Here is a 27418-nt window from a genome sequence, read left to right on the forward strand (position 1 = left end):
CTTTATCCTCCAGGCATATTAGCCAGTATTTCTGTCCCTCAAACACCTCAAATTTGCTCCTACCTAAATTGTACTTCCCTCAATATTATGCATTTTGGCCACAAGTATTAGTTTAAATATCACTTTGATTGATAACCCAATCTAAAGTAAGCACACATATAGTCAGATTAACTGATTTAAATTTCCTGTTGTTTTTTGTTGTGGATGTTTACTTGCTTTTATGTTTCTCCCTGTTACACACAGACTGTAAGAGAACAGGAACATTGTCTTGTTCACTGCTATATTCCCAGGCCTAAAACAGCCTGTCACAGAAAAAGCATTCAAAAGCCAAGTGTTAAAGAATGCATGAACTTGTAGGAGCAATTTTCTTTATGAGTATTTCACACATAAATGCTTCATTAATATTTACCAAGTAATGTACATGTCCCAGAGAAGCATCATCTCAGTACTTCTTTACCTGTGTTTTTAATTTTACTGTCCAGTCTAAGGAACAAATAACAAGCATGGCTTCTCTTCCATTACTAGTCTTTTATTAGCAGAAAACCTAACAGGCCAGATTAGATGACCTAAACAGATTTACATATATAGCATTTGAGAGGCGGGGTTATACCACTTACTAGTTAATTGGCTCAATTTCTCTTTTCCGTAGAATTAGGGACAATAAGGGCATCTTGAACTGTTGCAAGGAACAAATGGTATGTAAAATGCTTAGCGCAGTACCTGACATATATAGATATATGTATACACACAAATGTATGTGTATATGCATGGATTTAGCTTTTTTAAAAAGGTCCATAAACTGTATTTTTAATGAAAAACTATACAAGTATATATTAAAAGGGAAGCCTAGTGTTCTATTTACAATTATTATTTTTTAGCAACAGGGTCTTGCTATATTGCTGCGGCTGCACTTCAACTCCTAGACCCAAGCAATTCTCTCATCTCAGTCTCCTGAGATGAGAGAATACAAGTACACACCAATGTGTCCAGTTTCTATTTTGTTTTTTTTTTTTGAGAAGGAGTCTCACTCTGTTGCCCAGGCTGGAGTGCGGTGGTGTGATCTTAGCTCACTGCAACCTCTGCCTGCTAAGTTGAAATGATTCTTCTGCTTCAGCCTCCAGAGTAGCTGGGACTACAGGCCTGTGCCACCATACTCGGCTGATTTTTCATATTTTTAGTAGAGACAGGGTTTCACTGTGTTAGCAAGGATGGTCTTGATCTCCTGACCTTGTGATCCGCCCACCTCAGCCTCCCAGTTTCTATTTTTTAAAAGAAATTACATTCATTATCCACTGTATACACTCTTATCTGTAGCTTGCACTATTCACATAATTAAAGATCCTGGAAATCACTCTACACCGTATATCAGATCTTTCACTCCTTTACTACTACTGTACACTCTAGTCAATCAGTCCCCAATACTTTCTAATCTTTTGCTATTTATTATAAACAAGGATTGCATGCCACAAACATATACACAAGAGTAAAAAGATAGGATATAGATTTAGAAACAAATGTGGCAAGGAAATTATATGTCAAATATTTTATTGGGCTATGCATATTATATGTTATTTTATTCGCCCCTCCCCCCAAAAAAAACCCCACTATCAGCAGGAAATATACCCATTTATAGATCAGAAAGACTAAATTAAAATCTGGCCGAAGTCAGAATGCTGAGTATAACTGGCATTTCATCTAACATTAGGGTCAAGGTCTGTGTTTTTTTTAACTATTTGAGATGGACAGGACGAGAACAAGATTAGTTTTAAGCTCACACTCATATTAAAAATATATATGGGTGGGAGACAGTGTTTGTAAAAAGTATATCTGAAAAATATTGGATTGATATAAGCAATACTGAAGGGAGTAAAATACTTACTTGGATCATTTAGGTCTGACAAACATGTTTTCCTTTCCTTCAAGTTTGTGATTTTGGGTATTTTTGCCCCAGGTAAAATGACTTTTCCATTAGTCTGTAAATAACTGTGTTTACTATCATCACAATTCACAATAATATCAATTGGAACCTTTTCCACACTGTTGCCATAAAACTTCTTCGTTGTTAATCCTGTGTTTTGCGACTTCTGTCCTCCAGAATTCTGATGAATTGATGTTCTTAATAATGGTCCAGTAGACTCATTCAAAGTAATAGCTTGTCTGCAATTTCTTTGCAAATCCTTAGAAAAAAGAACACCACAACTTTGGCATTTGGTCTGATTTTCTTTTTCTTTTCCACATTTTGGACAACATTCACAGTTCTCAGAAACTTAAAGTTCCAAAAGAACAAAAGAAATAAAAGATTTTGGCATTTATTACATAATTAAGGAATCCCCTCAAAAGTCTCAAAATTAAGTTCTTCTTTCCCCATCATTACCATCATGGCTACCATGAGACCCTAAATAAGTCATGTTAGTTGGGATTTAACATCAACATGCTGAAAGAAATTTTTAAAACAATCTAGTCTAGCAGTCAGCTATATATAAAATAATTCTGTCTCCAAGAATCTGAGGATAGATCAAGCTGAGTACTGATTGACTCCATTACTTTAGTGTCTATAATAAAGGTAAAGAGGCCATATCTAAATGAAAAGAACTCCAGGGAAAGGGCTATTTCCTCTCATAAAACTGATACTAAAACAGAAGAAGCACATTCCTACTATTAAAATCCCCAATATTAAAATATGGAAAGAAATATGTTCTGAGCTATTACCATATGCTTTCCATCAGGTAAGAAACATGTATCTTGGAATTCTGTGAGAATGAGAAACAAAATGCAGATATACTACACTGAACAAGATAAAATTTTCATGATAAAAACTAGAGATTAGGGCCGGGCTGGCTGCGGCTGCCCTGGTCCGGGCCCCTCCAGACGTCAGGATGGCTAAAGGTGACCCCAAGAAACCAAAGGGCAAGATGTCTGCTTATGCCTTCTTTGTGCAGACGTGCAGAGAAGAACATAAGAAGAAAGACCCAGAGGTCTCTGTCAATTTTGCAGAATTTTCCAAGAAATGCTCTGAGAGGTGGAAGACAATGTCCGGGAAAGAGAAATCTAAATTTGATGAAATGGCAAAGGCAGATAAAGTGCGCTATGATCGGGAAATGAAGGATTATGGACCAGCTAAGAGAGGCAAGAAGAGGGATCCTAATGCCCCCCAAAAGGCCACTGTCTGGCTTCTTCCTGTTCTGCTCAGAATTCTGCCCCAAGATCAAATCCACAAACCCTGGCATCTCTATTGGAGACGTGGCAAAAAAGCTGGATGAGATGTGGAATAACCTAAATGACAGCGAAAAGCAGCCTTACATCACTAAGGCGGCAAAGCTGAAGGAGAAGTATGAGAAGGATGTTGCTGACTGTAAGTCGAAAGGAAAGTGTGATGGTGCAAAGGGTCCCGCTAAAGTTGCCCGGAAAAAAGTGGAAGAGGAAGATGAAGAAGACGAGGAGGAGGAGGAGGATGAATAAAAAAACTGTTTATCTGTCAAAACAAAACAAAACAAAACTAGAGATTAACATTTGATCAAACTAATTCTCTAAAAACTAGAATCTCAACCCTGCTCAATTAGGTTTAGTAGAGAATACTGTAAAGTAATACATTGTCATAAAAATTTTATGTTAAGTATAATATTTTTTGGAAAACAAAAATTGACTAAACCTGGACACGGTGGCTCAGGCCTGTAATCCCAACACTTTGGGAGGCTGCGGAAGCAGGACTGTTTAAGGCCAAAAGTTCGAGACCAGCCGGGGCAACACAGCGACACTCTATCTCTCCAAACAAAAAAAATTGAAGAAAAAAACTGATTAAAATCTCATTTCCTGCTTTGGTCAGTAGAAGTGGAAGACTTTTTACAAAATTAAATTAATTCCAAATTACATATCATGTACTGTTTGTTAAGACACTCCTCATAAATAACCAATGGCACTTAATAAGTCTGTCTTTGAGACTATGTCATTTGTATTAAATATCCTAAAGATGTTAATCCCACTAAATTCTCTTGTTTTCTTTCTTTTTTTTTTGGACACGGAGTTTTGCCCTTGTTGCCCAGGCTGGAGTGAAATGACGCTATCTAGGCTCACAGCGACCTCCACCTCCAGGGTTCAAGAGATTCTCCCACCTCAGCCTCCCAAGTAGCTGGGACTACAGGCGTCTGCCACCATGCCTGGCTAATTTTTGTATTTTTAGTAGAGACGGGGTTTCGCCACATTGGCCAGGCTGGTTTTAAACTCCCGATCTCAGGTGATCCACCCGACTTGGCTTCCCAAAATGCTGGGATTACAGGTGTGAGCCACCGCACCCAGTCCACAGATCTTTTTTCTTACAAGTGGTAAACAGTGTAGAATTTCACAGACTATACATGGAAAGGACAACCACTAACCTTGTCCAGAAATAGAGGCTGGCTACAATTCTTTATCTCCACTAAGAAGAAATAAAGAACAATTGGCACAGGAGTATAGTAAAAGAAGGAAGACTTATTATAGTCATCAAAAAAAAATTATTGCTGTGTTTAATACCTAGGTGATGCCATGATCTGTACAGCAACCACCATGGCACACGTTTACCTATGTAACAAACCTGCACATCCTGTATGTGTACCCCTGAACTTAAAAAAATAAAAACTGAAAAAAGAAAGATACAACATCTAGATACAATATCTTTTGCATGCCCACTGGGCGAAAGATGTTCTATCTAGGGAGGAGCTTTCCTCCTCCTTTATCTAGGTTAAGCAGTAGGTGATGTCAGTATGGCCTGAGTCAAACTTAGGCTGGCATGCCAGGATATTATCACATAAAGAAAAACTAAGCTAACAGGTAAATACACTGGCGGTAATGGGAGTCAAGTTAATCACTTCTGGAGAAGGAAGTTGCAAACATGCAACATAGAAAAAAAATTAAACACGGTAGTGTTGGACTAGAATTATCAATGTGAACTCATGGATTCTAGTATGTATTAAACATTAATACACATATATGTATGTCTTAGCTTTGTCCATTGAGAAGGCCTAGAAACAATAATATCCAGTATGAATGAACGTAACTAGTGCCCAAATATGTTCCCTCCACTTAAAGGAGAAGATATTTCCTTCTCTTTGTATGCATGGCTCCTTGGAGAGATGCATGACTCTAAGGCTGAGACAGAAATACAAGATAACAGCCAGGCGCAGTGGCTCACACCTGTAATCCCAGCACTTTGGGAGGCTGAGGTAGGTGGATCACCTGAGGTCAGGAGTTCAAGACCAGTTTGGCCAACAGGGTGAAACTGCATCTCTACTAAAAATACAAAAATTAGCCAGGTGTGGTGGCATGCACCTGTAGTCCCAGCTACTCTGGAGGCTAAGACAGGAGAATTGCTTGAACCCAGGAGGTGGAGGTTGCAGTGAGCCGAGATCGTGCCCCTGTACTCCAGCCTGAGTGACAGAGTGAGACTCCATCTAAAAAAAATAAATACAAGATGAGTAAGACTATCTTGTTATACTAAAAAGCAAAGAAGTAAATGTCATGAATGTCATCAAAGAATGATAAAGACCTGTCAAAAAAAACCCAAAAAACAAAAAACAGATGCCAGCTTGAAGGGATTCATATGGACCAAATCTGGAACAATTTGAGCATCAACGTAAGTCATGAAACACCATGAAAGTTATAGACTATAACCCAGACTATAACACTTTTGAGTAAAATAACAATTCATAAGTACATGCTGATTTAAATGAATATGTAAATTTGGGATAAGGAGTATCTCTAGCTCACGTTAGATATCTTATTAATAAATTAGTAAAAATACCTATTAACTGACGTTGCAGTGAAGAAATCTAGAACATCTTAACTAAGGTAAAATAACATTAATATGAAAATCAACATCACGTGTCTCCTGTTCCTGATATAATGCAGTAAGATTATAGTATCAATCTGAGGCATTCTTGAAAACTACATACGTCATTAGGAAACACCAGACAAATCCAATTTGAGGCACAAAGTGTCCTGCACTCCTCAACAAATATCAAGATTATGAAAAATAAGAAGACTATGAAATTATTCCTATTGAAAAGGACTAAAGATTCATGGCAAATCAATGCAGCACATGACTCTGAACTGAATTCTATACTCATAATGGACATTATTCAGGTGAAATTTGAATGGGATTTGTGGATTAGATGGTAATTTTGGATCAATGTTAATTTTGAGATTTTGACAGCTGTACTCTGATTATAAAAATCACACACACAAGTATTAAAATTTACCATTTAATACTTAAGTGTGTGATTTTTATAAATAGGCATCATGCTTGTAACTTCAACTCAAACAGTACAAAAAATACACATACACATGTTTATGGGTAGGTGGGAGGAAAGAAGAAAAAAGGCATAGAGAGAAAGAACAATAAAGCAAATGTGAAAAACCAGGAACCTGGGAGATAAATATATAGATCTTCTGTCTTCTATTTTTTTAAGTTTTCAAATTCTTAAAATTATTTGAAAAAATTTCTGGTAGACAGCAATCATTTGAAGTATGTTGCAGGAAAGCACTGATAAATTATTTACAGAAAAATAAATTCTTATTTTGCACAAGTATAAAAATGGTCTATTAAAGTCAGAATAGTTCACCTAAATACTTTTTCAGGTCTCTTCTGGTCCTATGATAAAAGATCACCTAGAATTTAATAAGTACTAAAACTAATATTAATAAAAACACAATCTGATTAGCAACAAAGAATAATTTCTCTACTTACCTCTAAATGGGTTAAACATTTTTTTGAAGCGGGAGATAAAGGAGGAGTAGGCTGATAGGTACTACAGTGCCGCTTCTGTGGTACTTTCCTCTTAATTTCAGGCTCCACTTGTGATTCGGACTCTTCTGTTTTCTTCATTATACGTTCTAAAGGAAGGAGAAAAAATAAACTTTAAGTTTTAGTTAAAATAAACTAGTGTTTCAACAAGAAAAGAACCAGAACATAAAACTAAACCAATAGTTATATCCTGGCTTACTCTTCTCTTATTTTTCACTCCTCAGCAGGATCTCCACACTGTGGACCACTTCATCAAGTGTACCAACATTTTCTTCACCTTATTTTGTTCTACTAAGGTAACAGAAACCCTTCCTGTGCCTAACCACTCACATACTCACAAATCCTTATTTTTTTCTTTTCTTTTTGTTTTGGTTTTTTTTTTGGAGACAATGTCTCATTCTGTTGCCCAGGCTGGAATGCAGTGGCATAATCATAGCTCACTCTAATCACGAACACCTTAGCTCAAGTGATCCTCCCACCTCAGCCTCCAGACTAGCTGTGACTACAGGTGTGTGCCACCACACTCAGCTAATTTTTTTATTATTTGTAGAAACAGGGTCTCCCTATGTTGCCCAGGCTGGTCTCCTTCTTTTTTTCCAAGTCAGTTACTGTAAGAGTAGTAATGAGAAAAATCTGAATTCAAACAGTACAATTATTTGGGTAAAGAAAACTAAACTAAGCCTGCCTCAAGCTAATTTTTTTTTTAACTTCAAAACATACAAGATAATTTTTCTCGATACTTTTCTATGTAAATGTAATTTTTTCATTAAAAATATAATTAAAATTTTTAAATGATTTGATGAACTCCAAAACAGGCCAATTTAAAATTTACCACAATCTGACTTTATCAGCAAAGGATTAAGTATACAAAAGGCTAAACGTATTTCCAAAACGCAAGTGAAGAATCCATAAACCAAAATAACTAACCTGCACAATCCTAGCTTTGTTAAATAATTCTACTTTTAGTTTCCTATATTTAATATTCTTTTACCATTTGGTTTTTAAAATAAGATTATGGAGGCATAACAATCAACAGTATCTAACAGTTTGATATACAACACTGTCTTAAGAAACCTATATAATTATTCTTGCTTAGTACAATCACAAAAAGCTTCACTAAGTGATTATCACCCTCTCATTGTACCTCTGTTTTCCTAGACACCAAAGCCAGAAATTTAAGTAATTGATAACTACTCGTTGTCCCTCCATCTTCACTCTTAAATAGCTAGTTAAATTCACTGTCCTCTCCAGATTCACTGCCACTACATTTCTGATGCTTAACTCTTGCCTAAACCGATCTCCTGTATCTCAATTTTGCTCTCCCTTCAAATCCTTTCCCACTACTGCCTAAGTGATCTAGTTAAAAATTGTGACTCTGTCATTCTAATACTCTGCCTAAATTCCATCTTTTGGCAAGCAAAAGTTCCTGTTGATTATTTCAATCTTATTTCCACTCAAACTTTACCTCAAAAGGTTCATTTCTTCATGTGTTCTCTCTTTCACCCTCTCACATATGCTGTTCTTTTCACAAGTGAAGTTCTGCCTATCTATGTGGTGAATTCAAATACTTCATTGTTAAGAAGCTGCCTCTGCCCAACTCTAGGCACAACTAAGCAATCCTTAGAGTTTCCATAGCTCTCATTTTATTGTTATTTGTACTTCTGTTCCCTGTATTGCCAGCTCGGAGAAGGGCAGAAATTATGTTTTAGTCATGTGTTTTCCCAGCATCTAGAAACTGCATAAGGGCTTTATAATAGTTTCCTGGATTAATGAATTAAATGAGAAACATAAAACTATATGACACATTTAAAAAGATGAAATTACAGGGGTTGGAGGAAGAGACATTGTCACTATGTCAACTCTGAAAATGGCATAACCTTTGCACACAGAGATGATTAGTCATGCTTGGATCTAGAACCATAATGACTTAGCCTCTGGCCACAGAGTAACTAAAAAGTGCTTTTTTTCTCCCAAGACCTAAAATCTGAGGTTACAGAGCAGCTGCTCCAGTCCAGAGCATCCAGGTGTTAGTTATTATTTTTATGAGGGCTAAGTTACATTGTTGAAGAGCTATGATGAGGCACTCTAAGAAGGCAGACATTTTAGAATTCAGAAAATGAACACGGTTGCCTGGAACACAACCAATTTTTGAAAAATTTAATTTATACTAAAGCAGTCTCAAAACATAAGCTCCTAACAAGCTCTTTTGGCCTTACTAAATTCGATAATGTACCAAAAGCAAAGCTTTTTCCTTATAAACATATTTTTTAATCTTTTTAAGCCACACGGTATCTTTGCACATGGTTTTGCTTAAAGATGTATCTAATTAGTTTTCTGCCACATCCTGAAGACTGACATTTAAAAAACCAGTATAATTTCATCCTGATTATGTAATCACACTCTTTTCTTCACCATATCTATGTCATCATGTCTATGTCACATTTTCTCTACCATCATAACCAACAAAGAGGGAGACAAATGTCCCAAGCTTTGATATAATTCAAAATTTTAATTGATAATAGATGGACAAAAATAACATTAAAATTCTGATCCCTATCTAAATCAAGGTTATTTACAAGGTTCTGAAGTAAAGAGATGAAGGAAGGAATGACATAATTAAGAAGGTAAAGCTGAGACTTTTGAAACCAACGTCATGAGAAGAAATGATAAATTACTGATAGTGTTACAGGAAACTAGAATGGATCTATAGAGAGTTAAGTAAAAAAACACAAAAATGTTAGCCTCAGGGTTAAGAAATTCCATTAGGATTCCATTTTCTAGGGAAAGAAGAGAAAAATATTTGAGAAGATTTGGTAACTCAAGTAAAAATGAACTAGTCTCAAATTACAGCAGAAACATAAAACGGCAAAAAGCTTAAGACTGGACTGGTTAAAGGATGGCAAATATCTAACAAGTGCTCCATGGAAGTTTTACTAGCTAACTGATCACAGAAGTGATTTTTGCTAGGTCTGATATAGCTTCAAATCCTCAAGATTACTCCAGAGAGGTACTTAAGATGAAACTGATGTGACATTATATTGAATCCCTCTTACGGGAATGAAAAAGAGAATAAAGAGTATTTACCAAAGACCCTGCAGTAGGAATATGAAGATTAGGATACTCCCTGCTAAATTTTCTAGCTCAATGTCTTTTTGTTTTGTTTTGTTTTGAGATAAGAGTCTCACTATGTCACCCAGGCTAGAGTGCAGTGGTGCAACCTGGCTCACTGCAACCTCAGCCTCTTGGGTTCAAGTGATTCTCTCGCCTCAGACTCCAGAGTAGCTGGTATTACAGGTATGCATGACCACGCCTGGCTAATTTTTGTATTTTTAGTAGAGACGGGGTTTCGCCATGTTGGCCAGCTGGTCTCGAACTTCAGGTGATCCACCCACATTGGCCTCCCAAAGTGCTCGGATTACAGTCGTGATGGGCCACCGCGCCCAGACTAGCTCAATGTCTTTTTAAATACACTATGCTATTTCCAGCTATACACAAAAGGGGAGACTATGGAAGATACTGCTGGGTAACAGTGATCTATATACAAGTTGGATATAAATAGAACACATTTAAAAAAAATCAAGTTGAAAAAAAAAGATCCTCCATAAAAAGAATATTCATAGCAGCTTTATTCCTCATAAACAAAAACTGGAAACAACCCAGGTGTCCATCATCAGGAAAACTGACAAATAACTCGGTATTCCCACACAATGCAATGTTAAACAGAAACAAACTATTGATGCAAGAAATAGTATGGATGAATCTCAAAAAAATGATCCTGAATGAAAGAAGCCTCATATAAGGGTACATAGTGTATCACTCCATTTACATGAAGTCCCAGAACAGGTAAAATTAATCTATGTTAGGAAAAATCACAACAGTGGTTACATATGAGAAGGAAGGGGTAGAGACTAACTGAAAAAACATGAGGGAACTTTCTAAGGTGACAATACTATTTGTATTATGTCTTCACGGGGGCTTTGGTTAGAAAGGGATATGTGCTTTTCAAATGTTATTGAACTATATACTTAAGATGCATGTATTTCATTGTAGTAAATTTTATTTCAAAAGAAAGGATATGGCTGGGCGCAGTAGCTCACGCCTCTAATCCCAGTACCTTGGGAGGCCGAGGCGGGTGGATGACGAGGTCAGGCTTTTGAGACCAGCCTGGCCAATATGGTGAAACCCTGTCTCTAGTAAAAATACAAAAATTAGCTGGGAGTGGTGGCACACGCCTGTAGTCCCAGTTACTCCGGAGGCTGAGGCAGGAGAATCGCTTGAACCAGGGAGCAGAGGTTGCAGTGAGCCGAGATCACAGCACTGCACTCCAGCCTGGGCGACAAAGCGAGACTCCATCTCAAACAAACAAACAAACAAACAACAACAAAAAAGGATGTGAGGGTGATCTGGATGTGACGTCTGTCACCCTATTGATTGCCAGGGTTAATTCGGCTGATCTGGCTGGCCAGGTGGTTGTCCACTTTCTCCCTCACTGCTCCATGTGTATCCCTCCTGAAGCTGCGTGCTAGGTTGAAGAGGACAACCATCCCGGTTAGAGCAGGACTGGTCTTGGGTCAAGAGTAGATGAGTAGCTGTGCTCCTCTGCTAGAACCTCCAAACAAGCTCTCAAAAGAAAAAAACACTGTAAACAAATATTAAACTCTAGTTAATAATATGCCCACTGAAGTGTTTAGAAGTATAACAGGTGTCTGCAATCCACCTGAAAATGCATAAAAAAAAAAAAAGATAAATTAACGTATAAAGGGAAGACTAGACGAACATGTGATAAAACAATAGAAAAGTGTTAATTGTAGAATCTATGTGCTAGATATATGCATGTTCACTGTAGAAGTTTCAACTTTTCTGCATAAACATTTTCATAATAGAAGTTGTGGGAGAAGCAGGTTAAGAAAGAGGCTTAACTTTCTTGTTTGAGACTTTAACTGTGATACTACTAATATGCTGAAAAATAACTACCCAGAGGACAGTGATAGAATACAAACTGTGGCCGGGAATGGTGGCTCAAGCATGTAATCCCAGCACTTTGGGAGACTGAGGCGGGTGGATCATGAGGTTAGGAGTTGAAGACCAGTCTGGTTAATATGGTGAAACCCTGTCTCTACTAATAATACAAAAATTAGCCGGGCATGGTGGCACACACCTGTAGTCCCAGCTACTCAGGAGGCCTAGGCAGGAAAATACGCCACCGTACTCCAGCCTGGGTGGCAGAGCAAGACCCTGTCTCAAAAAAAAAAAAAAAAAAAAAGAATACAAATTGTTATCTTTATAATGGTTATGTATTTGCTTTTACATTATTTTTTATCATCTTTCAAAACATAAAGACAAACTAGGAAAATGGTTTTCTCCATTACATAGCTGCTACTGACTGATTTTAAATGTAAAATAAAACTAAAGTCATGGCTCTATCACCTTCTCATTATCTTCTTTAAAAATCACTTCAGGCTATATACTACACTTTTGGCCTATAGGATTTTGTAAAAACTCTTTAGAGCATGACAATCCACCTCTACCTACTTCTATGGCTTCAACTCTGGCCATCCTCTAACTATTCTCCAACTTTAGATACATTACTTATTCAAATAAGATGAGACTCATTCACCTGTTGTGCCTTTGCATTCCATTCTCACTAGGTACAAAGCTCTTTCTCCTCTACTTGGTATGTCAAACTCTCAATTATTCAAAACCCAGCTTTACTTATATTTTGTTTTGTTTTGTTTTAGAGACAGGGTCTCACTCTGTAGCCCACGCTAGAGTGCAAGGGCATGATCATAATGCACTGCAGCCTCAACTTGAGCTCACTGCAGCCTCGACCTGGGCTGCTCAATGACCTGCCAGGCTCAAGTGATCCCTCCACCTCAGCCTCTTGAGTAGCTTGGACTACAGGCGCTCATAACCATGCCTGGCTAATTTTTTATATTTTATAGAGACAGCATCTCACTATGTTGGCCAGTCTGGTCTTGAATGCCTGGGCTCAAGGGATCCTCCCACCCTGGCCTCGTAAAGTGCTGGGATTACAGGTGTGAGCCACCATGTTTGGCCTTATCTTTATGTGTGAAGATTTAATTAAACCTCCAGAAAAGGGCAGTGACCATTCCTTTATAATACCACAGTTTAAACTGGCTCTTATATACTACTTTCTGACTCTACAGCAGTTATGTTTACAAGTCTGTAGTCTCTCTAGCCCTTGAGTTCCCCAAGAACAGACACCGTCATTTTATAGGGGCACAAGGCAAGCTTGAATTAATAATCACACCAACATTAAGATATCAATGGAAAACTTACAAATGTATTTGCAAAACTGGTAAAAAAAACCAAACACAACATTCCAAAAACATGAGAAAAAATACAGTTGAAATTGATTCCTACAGCAATTTATTAAATATTCAGTAGGCATTCCTGAACATTCATCCAAATGCACTGAGGGAAAACAAGGTTAATAAATAAAAGAATGCTGTTAAATAAAAATGATTTACATGTAAAAACATGTAAATACATAAAAATAAATTTACAAGGACTTTTGGAAAATAAAGGTGAATACTGGTCAAATTACAGGGTATGAAAAGCTTTACTAAACACAACACTAAAGAAATCCAACTTTAACAAAAGACTCAACTACAACATACTATCTGACCACATTAGAAAAAAGTAAAAGAAAAACCAAAAAATGGAAAGATATCTACATCAGAGATAACAAAGAGTTGCTAAATAAGCAATAAATAGGCAAAGGATATATAAATAAATGGGTGGATATAAATAAAAGAAATTCAAATGGTCATTAAACCTGTAAGATATCTCACCAGTTATGAAGAAAATATAAGAAAAACATTTTGATCAGATTGGCAAAGACTAAAAGAATGATAATAATCTAATGTTGCTGAAAAACAGGAGAAAACAGGCCAACTCAAATAATACTGTGTTGAGAGCTAACCACCTTTACACGAGTTTTTTTTTTTTTTTTTTTTTTGAGATGGAGTTTTACTCTGGTGCCCAGGATGGAATAAAGTGGCGTGATTTCAGCTCACTGCAACCTCTGCCTCCCAGGTTGAAGTGATTCTCCTGACGCTTGGCTAAGTGTTTTGTATTTATAGTAGAGATGGGGTTTCACCACGTTGGCCAGGCTAGCAAACTCCGCCTGCCTCAGCCTCCCAAAGTGCTAGGATTACATGTGTGAGCTACTGTGCCTAGCCACACAAGGCATTTTGGCATTAATATATCAAGTCCTAAAAACGTGTATCTCATTTGTCCCTGAAATTTTATTTCTACTAGGGATTTGATCTAAAGAAATAGGTCAAATATATAAAATGCATGTAGTGTACCAGTATGGTAATAATATTGTAAATGTCAAAACATTGAAAACAACTTAAATTATGCCACATAAATATAGCGGACCACAACACATTTATTAAAAAATGATTATAGAAACTTGGAAATTTCTAAGGAAGTCCTCCATAAATTTAAGAATCCTTTTTACTTTTATTTTTTTGACATGGTCTCACTCTGTTGCCCAGGTTGGAGTACAGTGGTGCAATTGTGGCTCACTGCAGCCTCAACCTCCTTGGCTCAAGTAATCCTCCAGCCTCAGTCCAGTCAGCTGAGACTGATCTTCCAGTCCAAGCAGCTGGGACTACAGGCATGCACCACTATACCCGGCTAATTTTTATATTTTTTGGAGAGTTGGGGTTTTGCCATGTTGCCCAGGCTTGTCTTAAACCCCTGGGCTCAAGCGATCCTCCTCCCATGGCCTCCCAAAATGCTGAGATCACAGTGTGAGCCACCATAACTGGTGCTTTTGATTTTTAAACTTGCTTTAATTGTGTTCTCCATGCTGGTTCTATGTTTGTCATCTTTTAATGAGAGTATAAAAACTAGATACCATAAAGTCAAAAAGCAAGTTACAGAACAGTACACAAAGTATGAATAATGTGTATCAATTAAAAAAATGGGCATATGTGAATAGAAAGGGTCTAGAAAATTATATTAAAATGTTAACAACAGCTATCCCGATTGGTTGAAAGTTAATATGTGGCCAGCGCAGTGGCTCACATCTGTAATCCCAGCAATGGGGGGCTGAGGCAGGCAGATCACTTGAGCCCAGAAGTTTGACAGGAGCCTGGGCAACATGGTGAAATCCCATCTCTATAAAAAATACAAAAAATTAGCCGGATGGGGCAGCATGCACCTGTAGTCTCAGCTACTTGGGGGCGGAGGTGGGAGAATCATGTAAGCCTAGGAGGTCAAGGCTGCAGTGAGCCATAATCATGTCACTACACTCCAGCCTAGGTGACACAGCAAGACCTTCTCTCAAAAACAAACAAACAAAATGCGAAAGTTAACACGTGTGTTAAGTAACGCTAAATTAGGTGATTGAGTTGTAATCACATAATGTAATTACATGAAGAATATAATTAAATGTACACTCAGAGACAGTATATGTCTGTTTTCTCTAACAAGGATACAAAAAACAGGCTGAAAAGAAAAAAGAGTTTAAAAAACAAATGAGAGAATAGGGAGAAAATGAGATATTAATAGTTGTTATTCTGTATGTTTAGAAAAAATTTTTAAAGCAACATGATATGTGGTCTGACCAAAAATTACACTTAATGGTTTACAAACTTTAATTTTATAGTAAAGAACTGCTTATCAATGCTAGTAAGTACTAATATGTGCCTATAACTTATAAAAAATCATACCAAGTGTCTCAAATTCAAAATAAAGGAGGCAAAAAGAAAAAATAAAGAAAATCACCTTGAGTGTTAACTATAGAAAGACCATGATATCATTTAGTAGAAAATTATGCTAGGTGCTATGCAAATAATTAGAGATCCTGGGGTGTGAAATCTTAATGTTTTAAAAACTATGTCCAAGGGAAATCCTGAAATAAAATGCAGTCTTCATACAACAATATATACAATATTATTATAGCATTGCTATTTATCCTACACCCAAGCATACATGTACCTACCTAACATGACAGAAGCTGAAAACAAAGTTTACAAGTTAAATATATCAAAACTCCTCTCCTAGAGTTTGAGTATTACTTATAAGAACCTCATTTATTAACAATGAGTCCACAGACATTGATAATTAATAATTATAAATAAATATATCAGGAAGGTACAGATCTTCCCTACAGAAGACTTCCAATCAATAAAGGTAAAAGAAATGTGAAAGTTTGAAGAAAAACAGGATATTTGCAGTTTCAGAGTGTATCTCTTCTAAAATCTTTATTAAGTACCAAGGGAAAAACATTAATTTTACAATGAAGAAACCCAGTAGAGACTATCTTAACCAACTGATCATGGTTAACCCTATCAACCTTAAGACATATTCAACATCATGTAACCCCTGAAATGATGCACTGAGAAGGCCACAACATCACTTCTAAGAAAGTCTTGTCCCAAATGCAAAGCCTTAATCTAATCCTAAGACATGACCACCAAATTGAAAGGCATTATACAAAGCAACTGACTAGCCTTCAAAATCATCAAGGAAACCGAAAACATGACAAATGCCATGTGGGATCATAGACTGAATCCTGGAACAGAAAAAGAGTATCAGTGAAAAGCTGGTGAAATCTGAATAAGTTCCACAGCTCAGTTAAGAATCCTACACTCATGCCAATTTCTTAGTTTTGATAAGTGTACTAGGATTATAAAATACTAACATTAACGGAAGCTGTGTGAAAAAATAAACATGTGTCTCTGTATCAATTTTGCAAATTTTCTCTAAGTCTAAAATTATTTCAAAATAACAAGTTACAAGAACAGTAGGTAGGGTGCAGTGGCTCACACCTGTAATCCCAGCACTTTGGGAGGCCAAGGTAGGCGATCACAAGGTCAAGAGTTCGAGACCAGGCTGACTAACATGGTGAAACCTCGTCTCTACTAAAAATACAAAAATTAGCCAGGCATGGTGGTGGGCGCTTGTAATCACAGCTACTCAGGAGGCTGAGGCAGGAGAATAGCTTGAACCTGGGAGGCGGAGGTTGTAGTGAGCCGAGATCAGGCCACTGCAGACCAACTTGGGCAACAGAGCAAGACACTGTCTCCAAAAAAAAAAAAAAAGTAAATAAGCATGTTCTTTTTTCTTTTAATCTGAGTATGCTTATACACTTAATGAATGCTGCTGAATAAGCTTTAAAAAATATTTGTAACAAGCCTGGCTCATTGGCATCTAAAACCATTATTAGTGGACCAAATCACTTAACGTATTTTAAATGCCTTTTTTTTTTTTTTTTGAGACCAAATCTCGCTCTGTCACCCAGTCTGGAGTGCAGTGGCACCATCTCAGCTCACTGCAACCTCTGACTCCTGGGTTCAAATGATTCTTGTGTCCCAGCCTTCAGAGTAGCTAGGATTACAGGTATGCACCACCACACCTGGCTAATTTATTTATTTATTTATTTTTTCAGTAGAGATGGGATTTTGCCATGTTAGCCAGGCTGGTCTTGAACTCCTAATCTCAGGTGATTGCCTGCCTCTGCATCTTAAAAATGCTGGGATTACAGGTATGAGCCACTGTGCCTAGCCAGAAATGCATTTGTTAAAATAAAAATGATAATACATCTTATACAGTTCTGAGGATTAGAAGTAACTTTCTTTGTGACAGAGCAAGAATATAGTAAACTACAGCATTTAGGAACATGGGATTTGGCATCAAACAGGCATGAGTTCCAATACAGCTCTGTCATTTACTAGCTCTACCTTTCTGAGGAAGTTATATAATCCTTCTGTGTCTCAGTTTCCTCCACTATACAAAATGCAGGTAATAGCTGAATTTAGCTTACAAAGTTCCTGAACACAAAGCTAGGATAAAAGTAAATAATGAATGTAAAGCACTGGACTCAGCATGTAGTCAATTAAGAACTCAATAAAGATTTAAGGTATAACAGAATGAATGCTGAAGGCGGTAGTCACTATTATTAAATTTAATAAACTTAGAAAGCGTAAAAATGCTTAGTATGTAAAATATAATAATTCACATCTGTAATGACTGCAAATTATTAAGAAAGGATGAAGTTTAGAATATTCTCTTTATAAAACAAGAGGAATGTTCAAAACATGCACGAAAGATTTTCACCCAAAGTAGAAAAAAAAACTGTGGGTGGTTTTTAAAAGCACACTCTTAGCTATCAGAAAAACCAAGCATTTTAAAATTATTCTATTTTGGAACTAAGAGCCACCAGAGTTATTTAAACAAGTAAGGACCTCAGAAAAACAAGATGGGCACACAGTGAAAATCATTATTCTAGATAATGAAAACCGATTTTATGATAATATATATTTTATAAATGTTATTTTCCCTTATTTTATTTTTTGGATTAATACCAGTATGTTGAAAAATACCGCAATATGAATATAAATTTCTAGTCACAATGATTTTCCAGTATCTACTATTAACACAGTTGTAGCAGGTGTGGTTTCTTTTTAATTGAGTGGTTCCCTAATGTATTCTAAATTTTAGGAGCAAAACCAAGAAAACACAATTATATAACACAACATTATAACATAGTTCAATAAAACTCAATTTCAAAGCTACAGCTCAACTACAGTTACTATTTGCATTTGTAACGTAACAAAAATACTAAAATAATCAAAAGATTTCAAACTGTAATCACCTAACTATGCAACCATTCCAGCTATCAGGTTACCACTGAAGAAATTCTCCAATCAGTTTTAAAAAATGGTTTTCTATATATATATATATATCTATTATATCTGGGAATATTCTAAAGCCAGCATCATATCTCTATTGTACTTTTCACACAGTAATTCAAAATCCTTCACAGGTATAGCAAAACTGCACACTTACCAACACCTTGGGGCCGACTTAACCTTACAGAATTAATTTCAACTTTTTGGACATGAGGTGGGTATTCTTTCCTAAAAAAGAAATTTATATAATTTTATTCTAATAGGAAATACAGTTTTCAAAATGAAAAAGTTAATGGCATACTTACAATAAGCTTATTAAAAGTAAATCATAGCTTCTTTGCCATATAAAAAGTGATACTATAAAATAATAAAACCATAACAATAAATGAAATTCAATTTGCAAAATTTTACTGTAAATGTATTTTAGTTGTTTAAAAACTAATTAATAAATAAAGGAATAAATGCTGAATGAGATTGTCTTGAGAACAATTCCAACATCAGAACAAAAAACATCATGTACAAGACCAGCAATCATGGAACAGTATTTTAGTCTTGTAGTATGACTATATTATGTAGGGGCTATAAGAACATTTGTTTTAAAGTATTAAATTCCTCTGTTAAACTTCAAATACATACAATTTCAAGGATTTTAAACATAATCCTTATTAAGCAAGTACTGTATGTAAAAACTACATCCAAATACTGTATCTATTTAAAGCCAAATGAACACTAATTTTGGGAGGAAAAAAGCAAAAAGCTTATAGCTAATTGTAGGATAAAAGCATTATAAAAGGGGAACTGCAAAAAGTGCAATAGACCAGGGAGTTACGATAGCTACTTTCCTACTCTAATAAACCACATAAAAAGAAGAGGCTATTTATTTTTAATTCTATATATACTAGTATCTAGTAAATTTAAATCATAGCTTTCATTTCATTAAAATCATTTTACTCAAACAAAAATTCCAAAGACACATTCTTGCAAGAATTTCATAGTCTTATACTACAAAAATCAAAGTACTTGAAATGAAAACAAAATATGAAAATAACAAAATAAAAAACAGTACAGGTGGAGATAGTAGTGTACTTATAATAGCAGTTAGAAAATAGCATCATGTGCCACGTACTGTTCTATGTGCTTTGTATCTATTAATTCCTTTAATCATCACAATAACCTTATAAGGCATATATTATTATTAATGCTTTATAAATGAAAAAATTGAAGTGCAGTAAGGTTAATTAACTTGACCATGGTCACACAATTATTAAATAGCAATGCCAGAATCTGAATCCTAGCAAATTGCACCAATACTGAACAGAGCAACATCTGGTACAACTGGGCAATTTCCACCCTGAAAAATTTGAAATGTGTGAAGATATGCATTATGAAATGAGAATCTGCCTGAGATGAAGTAGTAACAGTCTTATAGAAAAAAGGCAGGTTGTCAGTTTCTAACTTGCAATTAAAATAAAATGCATTATTTTCAAGTTCCATACACTTTCACACTAAAGAAAATATAATATAGTCTTATTTCCAAATCCAGGTTTATCTAGATTTACTAAAAAAAAACTGACATAAATCATCTGAGACTGTAAATCATACATGCATGTATAGAGATTGATGAAACTGTTATATTACTGCAGTGTTTTTGCAATTTGAACCTGTGTATTAAACCGTGCATTGCCAATGAGGAACAACATGTTGAATACATCATATAATAGCCACAATCTTATCATGTATTGTAATATAATATTAAACTATTATGTATACTTCCCTATACTTCTAGAATTTATGGCCATTCTGTTTTCAATATTCACTATATTTTTTCCTATAAAAATAGGGCAAATTAAAGCTTTGTTTTTAAAAAAATAATAAATTGAAGAAATAGAAGAATATCTTAAATACAATGTAAAAATTTCAAGATAAAAATGTGTTTGATAAAATTACCTAGCCATATATTTATTTTCTCCAAAATTCAGTTTTAAAAACTTTTTGCTAGATGATCTAAAATCAAAATTTACATTGATTTCTTTTTCTTCTTTTTTTTTTCGAGACAGAGTCTTGCTCTGTTGCCCAGGCTGGAGTACAGTGGTGCATTTTCAGCTGACTGCAACCTCTCCCTCCCGGGTTCAAGCAATTCTCGTGCCTCAGCCTCCCAAGTAACTGGGATTACATGTGTGCATCACTACACAGGGCTAATTTTTGTATTTTTAGTAGAGATGGTGTTTCACCAAGTCAGCCAGGCTGGCCTTGAAATCCTGGCCTCAAGTGATCTGCCTGCCTCAGCCTCTCAAAGTGCTGGGATTACAAGCATAAGCCACCGCACCCAGCCATCATTTACATTAATTTCTTAATTTGAAGATTCCATCACTCTTGCAGGTATAAATTTCAAAATCTAAACTCATATGAAGATCAAGCCTAGGACTTAATGTCTGGCTATTTCTTTTCTACCCCTAACCAAGTAGAGGCAGAGAAGCTCTACTGTCATCTGATATCTTCCTGTGTAGGTGGGTAGAACTTTTGTTTCTTAGGGTTTGTGTTTGTATAGTTTTAGAGGTCCCATTTTATAAACAAAGATTTTTACAAACTGTTTAAAATGAACTAGAGAGCATTTACTTCTCTATCCTGAATTGTTTAAATGACATCAGAATGCTCTGTTCATCAAAAGTTAGATAAGCCTCAGCTGTGAAAGTCTGTTTTTTAGTAAACTAAGTTTGAAATAATTTTAGATTTGCAGAAGAGTTGCCAACACAATTCAGAATGCCCTTATATCTCTCACCCTAATGTTAACACTTTAATACTGTCATCACATGTGTCAAAAAAGAAACCAACAGTGGTACACTTACGAACTAAAGTCCAGCCTTAGAAATTTACTGCCTGGGCAAGGTGGCTCATGCCTGTAATTCCAGCATTGTGAGAAGTCAAGGCCAGCAAATTACTTGAGGCCAGGAGTTTGAGGCCAGACTGGCCAGCATGGCAAGACACCATCTCTACTAAAAATACAAAAATCAGCAGGGCATGGTGGCGTGTGCCTGTAATCCCAGCTGCTCAGGAGGCTGAGGCACAAGAATCACTTGAATCTGGGAGGCAGAGGTTGCAGTGAGCCAAGACTGCACCACTGCTCTCTAGCCTGGGTGACAGAGTCAGATTCTATCTCGAAGAAAAAGAAAAAAATTTACCAGCTATTTACTAATACCCCATTTTTGTTCCAGGATCCAATCTAGAATAAAATGTATTAAGTCATCATGTCTCCTTAGTCTCCTGTCTCTGCCTTTCAGTATTTAGAAGAGAATTCGTCAGATATTTTATAGAATGTCCCTCCGTCTAAGTTATCCAATTGTTAACACTTTGGGCATTTGAGAGGTCTTTTAGTTGGCTTGTTTCCCTTTGATGTAACTACATCCTTTTGGTGTTTTTTGTTATTTTTTTTTTTTTGCTGGGATAAAATATACACACATAATTTACAAAAATATGAAATGCTTTACTAATTTGTGTGTCATCCATACTAATCATCTCTCTATTGTTCCAATTTTAATACAGGAGAAGTTGAAGTGGGCACTCCTAATTTTTTGAGCATTTTCTAGGTATCTTGAACCACACTCATTCTGTGTTTTACCTATGACAACCCCAGAATCAGCAATTTCTCTATTCCTTTTATTGGAGAGTGGTATTTAAAAACCAGGATCTGGACATCATTTGTCTTTCTGTTATTGTTTGACTTGCTTTAATAATAGCTCTTTTTATTAATCTTTCCATTATTAAAGATGATAAAATATTTACATTTCTGTGGAAATGAAATCAAGTCTTATTTATTTTACAGTTAAAATTTATTATTATTTAACTGACAAACCAGTTTAATTTTCAAGATGTATTAAAATCTCTCACAATTTTTTTTTTTTTTTTTTTTTTTTGAGACAGAGTCTAGCTCTGTCACCCAAGCTAGAGTGCAGTTGCACAAACTTGGCTCACTGCAACCTCCACCTCCCAAGTTGAAGCAATTCTCGTGCCTCAACCTCCCACGTAGCTGGGATTGCAGGCGAACGCCACCACGAGCTGGCTAATTCTTGAATTTTTAGTAGAGGTGGGGTTTCACCATGTTGAATTTCTTGAATTTTAACTATTTTAGCAGAGCCTTTACATTTATTTACTTGTTATTTTCCTATAAACTGTGCCTATTACAAAAATGTGCTTCTTTATCCTGCCTAGTATTTTTAATCCTTAACTCCATCTCCCTTGTTATTAAAATCCCACTCATGATTTCTTTTTGTTTCCACTCATGATTTCCTTTTGTTTCTATCTCTTGTACCTCTAAACTTACTTTCGCATTGGTTATTTTAGATGATGCAAGTATAGCTGGGTTTAATCGAATCAGTATGTCTTTTATTAAATATATTGAATATAGTTATTATAACTGCTGACAGACTTCAGGTTTGTTTTCATCTTACTCTATTACTTTTTATATTTTTATTTATTATTTCATTTTGTTTTCTCTTTTCTCCTATTTTCATACAATATTGTTTGCACAACATACTCTTTCTCTTCCTTACTGAATTAACAAACGAATATAGATGCCTTCCCTCTCAACACTTATTACTTATCAAGATTCAAATTATTTCCATTTGAATGCAAATTCCATTATATCCCTAATGGGATGAGACTTTCAAAATCCTTTTATTTTTTCACCTTAACCCTCCTAATTCCCTTCCCTGCCAAAAAGATTGCTTTTCTTTCTGCCTTTCTACCTTCCCAACTCCTAGACCTTGCTGAGATAGTTTTAAGTACTTACAGATTATTATTGACTTTCCTTTGTAATATACCTCTATTAAGAGAGGAACCTGCTCAGCCTTAATTGAATTGCCACTGATTAAAACTTCTGTTTGTGCCAAATTATATATTATACGTAAAAGACTGTGTTTAAAAATCTCAAATACTTATCAGGTAACAATACTTCCCTACCTTAAATGCTCTTGAAAGCTTCTATTGCACTAATATAAAATCCAAATGCTTCAGATCACCTTACAAAGCCTTTTATGACCTAGGGTCCCAGGCAATCTCTCCAAACCCATCTCATAACATTGTCTCCTATGCTCTCTAAGCTCCAGCCTCAGTGGCCCCTTTCTTCTGTTCTTCGACATGCCAAACTCATTCCTGCATTAGTAACTTAACACAACCTCTTCCCTGTCTGGAAAAGCTATTCTTACGATCGTGGCACTGCCAGTTCCCCTTTTAGTCTTTGGTTAAATGTTACTTTGATAGTAAAGAGTTTCCCTGAATATGCAATCTAAAGAAATCATACTATCAGTCTATCACATCACCCAATTCTATACTTCTCTACATAGAAAGTATTTCATGTTTTACTTGTTCAGTATTAGTCTTTGTCCCATAAGAATGTGAACTACAGGACTGCAGGGATCTTGTCTGTTTTGTTCATCACTGTATCCTTATGCCTGTAACAGTAAGTTCAATAAATACTTGGAATGAAGAAAAGCATATGCCTAAAAGGCAGTATGTATATATATATAAATATATTTACCATTTCAAACAATTATAGAAACATTGCTGCCCATGTCATCACCAAAGATGGTAATGCTGTCAAAACTGAAGCACCAACCACCATGCCCATGCAGAGCCATCACATGGCAACTGAAAACATCAATCCATCAGCCGATGCACAAATGTCAATATTCAGGCATTTGAAAGGCACTATAGACTTGTTTTTTTTTTAATTGATTCAATAGGTTGGTTGAAAATTAAAAACAGCTGAACTTTCCAGTTTGTTTACTGTCTTGCTACTTATACCAGGCCAATTATTTTATTTTATTTATTATTATTATTATTATTATTATTTTTTTTTTTTTTTTTGAGACAGAGTCTCGATCTGTCACCAGGATGGAGTGTAGTGGCGCGATCTCGGCTCACTGCAACCTCCGCCTCTCGGGTTCAAGCAATTCTCCTGCCTCAGCCTCCTGAGTAGCTGGGACTACAGATGCGCGCCACCACACTCAGCTAATTTTTATATTTTAGTAGAGACGGGGTTTAACTATGTTGGCCAGGATGGTCTCCATCTCTTGACCTCATGATCCGCCCGCCTTGGCCTCCCAAAGTGCTGGGATTACAGGCGTGAGCCACCACGCCTGGCCTATTTTATTTTTTGTAAATACAGGGCCTCACTATGTGGCCCAGACTGGTCTGGGACTCCTGGGCTCAGGAGATCCTCCTGCTTTGGCCTCCCAAAGTGCTAAGATTATAGGCGTGAGCCACTATGCCCGGCCCAGAGAAGCTACTCTTATGGATACCCACTTTAGAACAATTACGATCATTTCACTTTGAAATGTTCGAAGAAATGTTTTTCTTAAACGCTTTTCCATGCCTTCTATACCATTCAAATATCTTCTAAAAGAACATGTGTCTGCCAGTGTTCTTACAAAGAGAACAAGTAATGATCCAAGAAGACTGATCACAAAATTATGTTATGAACTTTTCAGTCAGAAGTTAATCCACTTGATGTTTAAAGATTTAACTCTAAGCTTAAGGTGTTCTAATCCATTTCCCTTCCCTCCAGTCTATTAAAGCATAAAAACAAGAGTATTGGGCCGGGCGCAGTGGCTCACGCCTGTAATCCCAGCACTTTGGGAGGCCGAGGCGGGTGGATCACGAGGTCAACAGATCGAGACCATCCTGGTCAACATGGTGAAACCCTGTCTCTATTAAAAATACAAAAAATTAGCTGGGCATGGTGGTGCGTGCCTGTAATCCCAGCTACTCAGGAGGCTGAGGCAGGAGAATTGCCTGAACCCAGGAGGTGGAGGTTGCGGTGAGCCGAGATCGCACCATTGCACTCCAGCCTGGATAACAAGAGCGAAACTCCGTCTCAAAAAAAAAAAAAAAACAAGTATTATCACTAAAATACAATGATAAAGATTTTGATGATGTAACTGAAAGCAATTTTACTACTAAGGCATTGAAATCTTCTATTTTTAAAAGAAAGTAGTCACATATTAGCATAAACATATAATAACCATTCATGGAAAAATGTACATTGAGAATGAGCCTCAAATACCATCTATATAAGCCAAATATCATGTTGTACTGTCAACAAGTTTCCTTTTATTACAAAGAGTAGAACTGTGGATACTATCAGCTGGGAAGGGTGAGAGAGGAGAGGATGGAGAGAGGTGGGTTAACAAATACAAAATTACAGCTAGACAGAAGAATGGGTTCTCACGTTCTGTGGCACTATAGGGTGAATATGGTTAACTATAATTTATTTTATGTTTTCAAAAAGCCAGAAGGGACTTTGAATGCTGACAACACAAAGAAACAATAAATGTTTGAAGTAATAGATATACTAATTACCCTGATCTGATCATTATATATCATAAACCTGTATTGATATATTTATTATTCTATATCCCATAAATATACACAAAGCTTTAATAAAACTCTATATCCCATAAATATATAAAAAGCTTTAATTATGGACTATAACTCAACAAATATTTTTTAAAACACATAAATAATTTTATATTTTACCACTATATCCATGCTCTAATTTCTTCAATATTAAGCTTACCTTTCTTTTCGGTCCAGACTGCTTAAAACATGAAAAAGAAAAAAAACGTAAGAGGCAAGACCTCACTGATTATATATCACTGTAGTTGTAGTAAGTATAGTCATTAAGGCAAAACTATAATGTGATCAATTTGTTTTAAATACATTACATATATAATATACTATGTTTTGAATCATGTCTAAATTGTTTCTCAATTTCTGTCAATACACAAAATAAACAATTTTTTAAGATATTTAACAGGAAGAAAGATGAATACACAAAAATATAAAAAATTATTGAAAAGGCTTTATCAAATATTTGAAGATACGTTATTTTAGAATACAGTATTCCCCGCTATTTTCTAAGGATCCGTTCCAAGACCACCAATGGGTGCCTGAAACTGAGGATAGTACTGAATCCAATATAGCAAAATGAAGCATTGGTGGAAATATTTCATAAACAAAATGGCTGTCAACCACACTTTCTGATTATGCTGCCAGAAGATGAACAAATGTTTTTGTGAGCACATGAGTTTTTTGTTTTGTTTTGTTTTGGGATGGCGTCTTGCCCTGTTACCCAGGCTGGAGTGCAATGGTGCGATCTCAGCTCACTGCAACCTCCAACTCCTACGTTCAAGCAGTTCTCCTGCCTCAGCCTCCCAAGTAGCTCAGATTACAGGCATGCACCACCACATCTGGCATGGGTTTTTTGCTTTATATACTACACCTAGTTTTATCACATGCTCAACAGTGTTGCTATATAGTACCAGAGTTAACCTGTCCTTTCATGTTTAATGCCATGGTACCTCCTTTGTACTCTTATGAGTAGTATGTATTTCCCTCACCTGAACATAATTCTCAATATCTGAAAAATTCAATAATGATATCATAGCAAATTTAGAAACAATCTCACTATCTACTAATAAGGGAATGGTTAAATCAAAACCCCAAATAAGGAGACTACTGTAGTTACAGAAATAGTCTTCAAGAAACAACAGAATTTCCTAAAAATTATAAAAATTTTATTGGGTCCAGACTGATCCTAATATTCGGTATGATTACTTGCTTTTGAGCAAAAAAAAAATTTTTTTAAGGTTGAAACTTTTGCACAAATATCTTAGATTAAATACAGTATATGATTTGGGACACAAGAAAAGGCCGATAATTTAAAATCATGTCTTCTTATCACAAGTCCAATATATAAAAAGTTCTACACTTTTTCATAGTTCATAAAAACTCCAAAAAGCTATTAACATCATTTACTCAAGAATGAAATTATATAAACCTTCAATTTAGAATAAAACAGGATTCACATCCTGATATTATTTCTCCTTATTATAAAAGGAATGAAATATTTGGAACTAACTGTAAGCCCAAAATCCCCAAATTCCCATATTAATCTTATACTCCTCTCATGTGG

The 27418-nt window shown here is 35.9% G+C and overlaps 1 protein-coding gene and 2 pseudogenes across 5 annotated transcripts in view; 1 reads left to right on the plus strand and 2 right to left on the minus strand.

Moving 5' to 3' along the window:
- Window positions 1-27418, minus strand: part of SENP6 (SUMO specific peptidase 6) — a 109660-nt gene that overhangs the window by 42013 nt on the left and 40229 nt on the right. For 3 of the 5 annotated variants that reach the window (XM_012471805.3, XM_012471810.3, XM_064360912.1), the window contains 4 exons: window positions 26021-26041; window positions 18605-18675; window positions 6719-6864; window positions 1880-2177 (listed from right to left, as the gene is read on the minus strand). In XM_012471805.3, the coding sequence (XP_012327228.2) occupies window positions 1880-2177; window positions 6719-6864; window positions 18605-18675; window positions 26021-26041 (536 nt within the window). The remainder of the gene's footprint in view (window positions 1-1879; window positions 2178-6718; window positions 6865-18604; window positions 18676-26020; window positions 26042-27418) is intronic. The other 2 variants (XM_012471808.3, XM_012471809.3) reach the window with 2 other exon arrangements.
- LOC105730536 (high mobility group protein B3-like) lies at window positions 2877-3498 on the plus strand (annotated as a pseudogene).
- LOC135268549 (U6 spliceosomal RNA) lies at window positions 21913-22006 on the minus strand (annotated as a pseudogene).

Source organism: Aotus nancymaae, unplaced genomic scaffold, assembly GCF_030222135.1.
Source record: "Aotus nancymaae isolate 86718 unplaced genomic scaffold, 86718_ANA_hifiasm-v0.15.2.pri h1tg000040l, whole genome shotgun sequence".
NCBI classification, from domain to species: domain Eukaryota; kingdom Metazoa; phylum Chordata; class Mammalia; order Primates; family Aotidae; genus Aotus; species Aotus nancymaae.